This window comes from Opisthorchis viverrini (genome assembly GCF_000715545.1).
Source record: "Opisthorchis viverrini unplaced genomic scaffold scaffold22920, whole genome shotgun sequence".
Classification (NCBI taxonomy): domain Eukaryota; kingdom Metazoa; phylum Platyhelminthes; class Trematoda; order Opisthorchiida; family Opisthorchiidae; genus Opisthorchis; species Opisthorchis viverrini.
The window spans coordinates 1-481 of NW_008766002.1; the positions used below are offsets into that span (position 1 = coordinate 1).

At 45.1% G+C, this 481-nt stretch overlaps 1 protein-coding gene across 1 annotated transcript; it reads left to right on the forward strand.

Moving 5' to 3' along the window:
* Positions 1-250: 250 nt before the first annotated feature.
* On the forward strand, positions 251-448 carry T265_16287 (hypothetical protein; the record flags this gene model as incomplete). The annotated part of the gene is made up of 1 exon (XM_009179881.1): positions 251-448. One exon carries the CDS (start codon positions 263-265, stop codon positions 446-448), a length of 186 nt encoding a protein of 61 aa, XP_009178145.1.
* Between the last annotated feature and the right edge of the window lie 33 nt (positions 449-481).

Genomic DNA, 481 nt, shown 5'->3' on the forward strand with positions numbered 1-481 from the left:
AAATCAGCTGAGTCTCTGAATGCTTTTCGATGAACAGTCATTTTCGGTGCAAAAGCATAGTACACTGTCGAAAACTCTCGTTTGCACAAGAGATTCAAAGGAATCTAATTGGATCTGTCGTTTATGATGGTCAGCAACTTTAGGAGTGATGTGTTACGTCCAGACAGCATAGGGCAGCATATTTTCCATGATGAATTAAATCAAACGATAGCGTTTACTGGATTTCTCTTTCGTTCTTTAACGTTCACAGCATGCTACTGTAATGAGGGATGAATCGGGGATGCAATTCAAATCGCTTACAGAATTCCGACGACCACAGGACAAAGCAGTCGACGAGCGTGCCCATCTGATTGATGGACAGCCCAATTCTGGATATTTTTATTCTCTGACGAGCCTACCGCCCAACCTCGTGACGTCCGTTTGGTTGATTGTGGCCGTCACGCCATGAGCGCTCATACCATGTGTACTTAGAGCAGGCCCC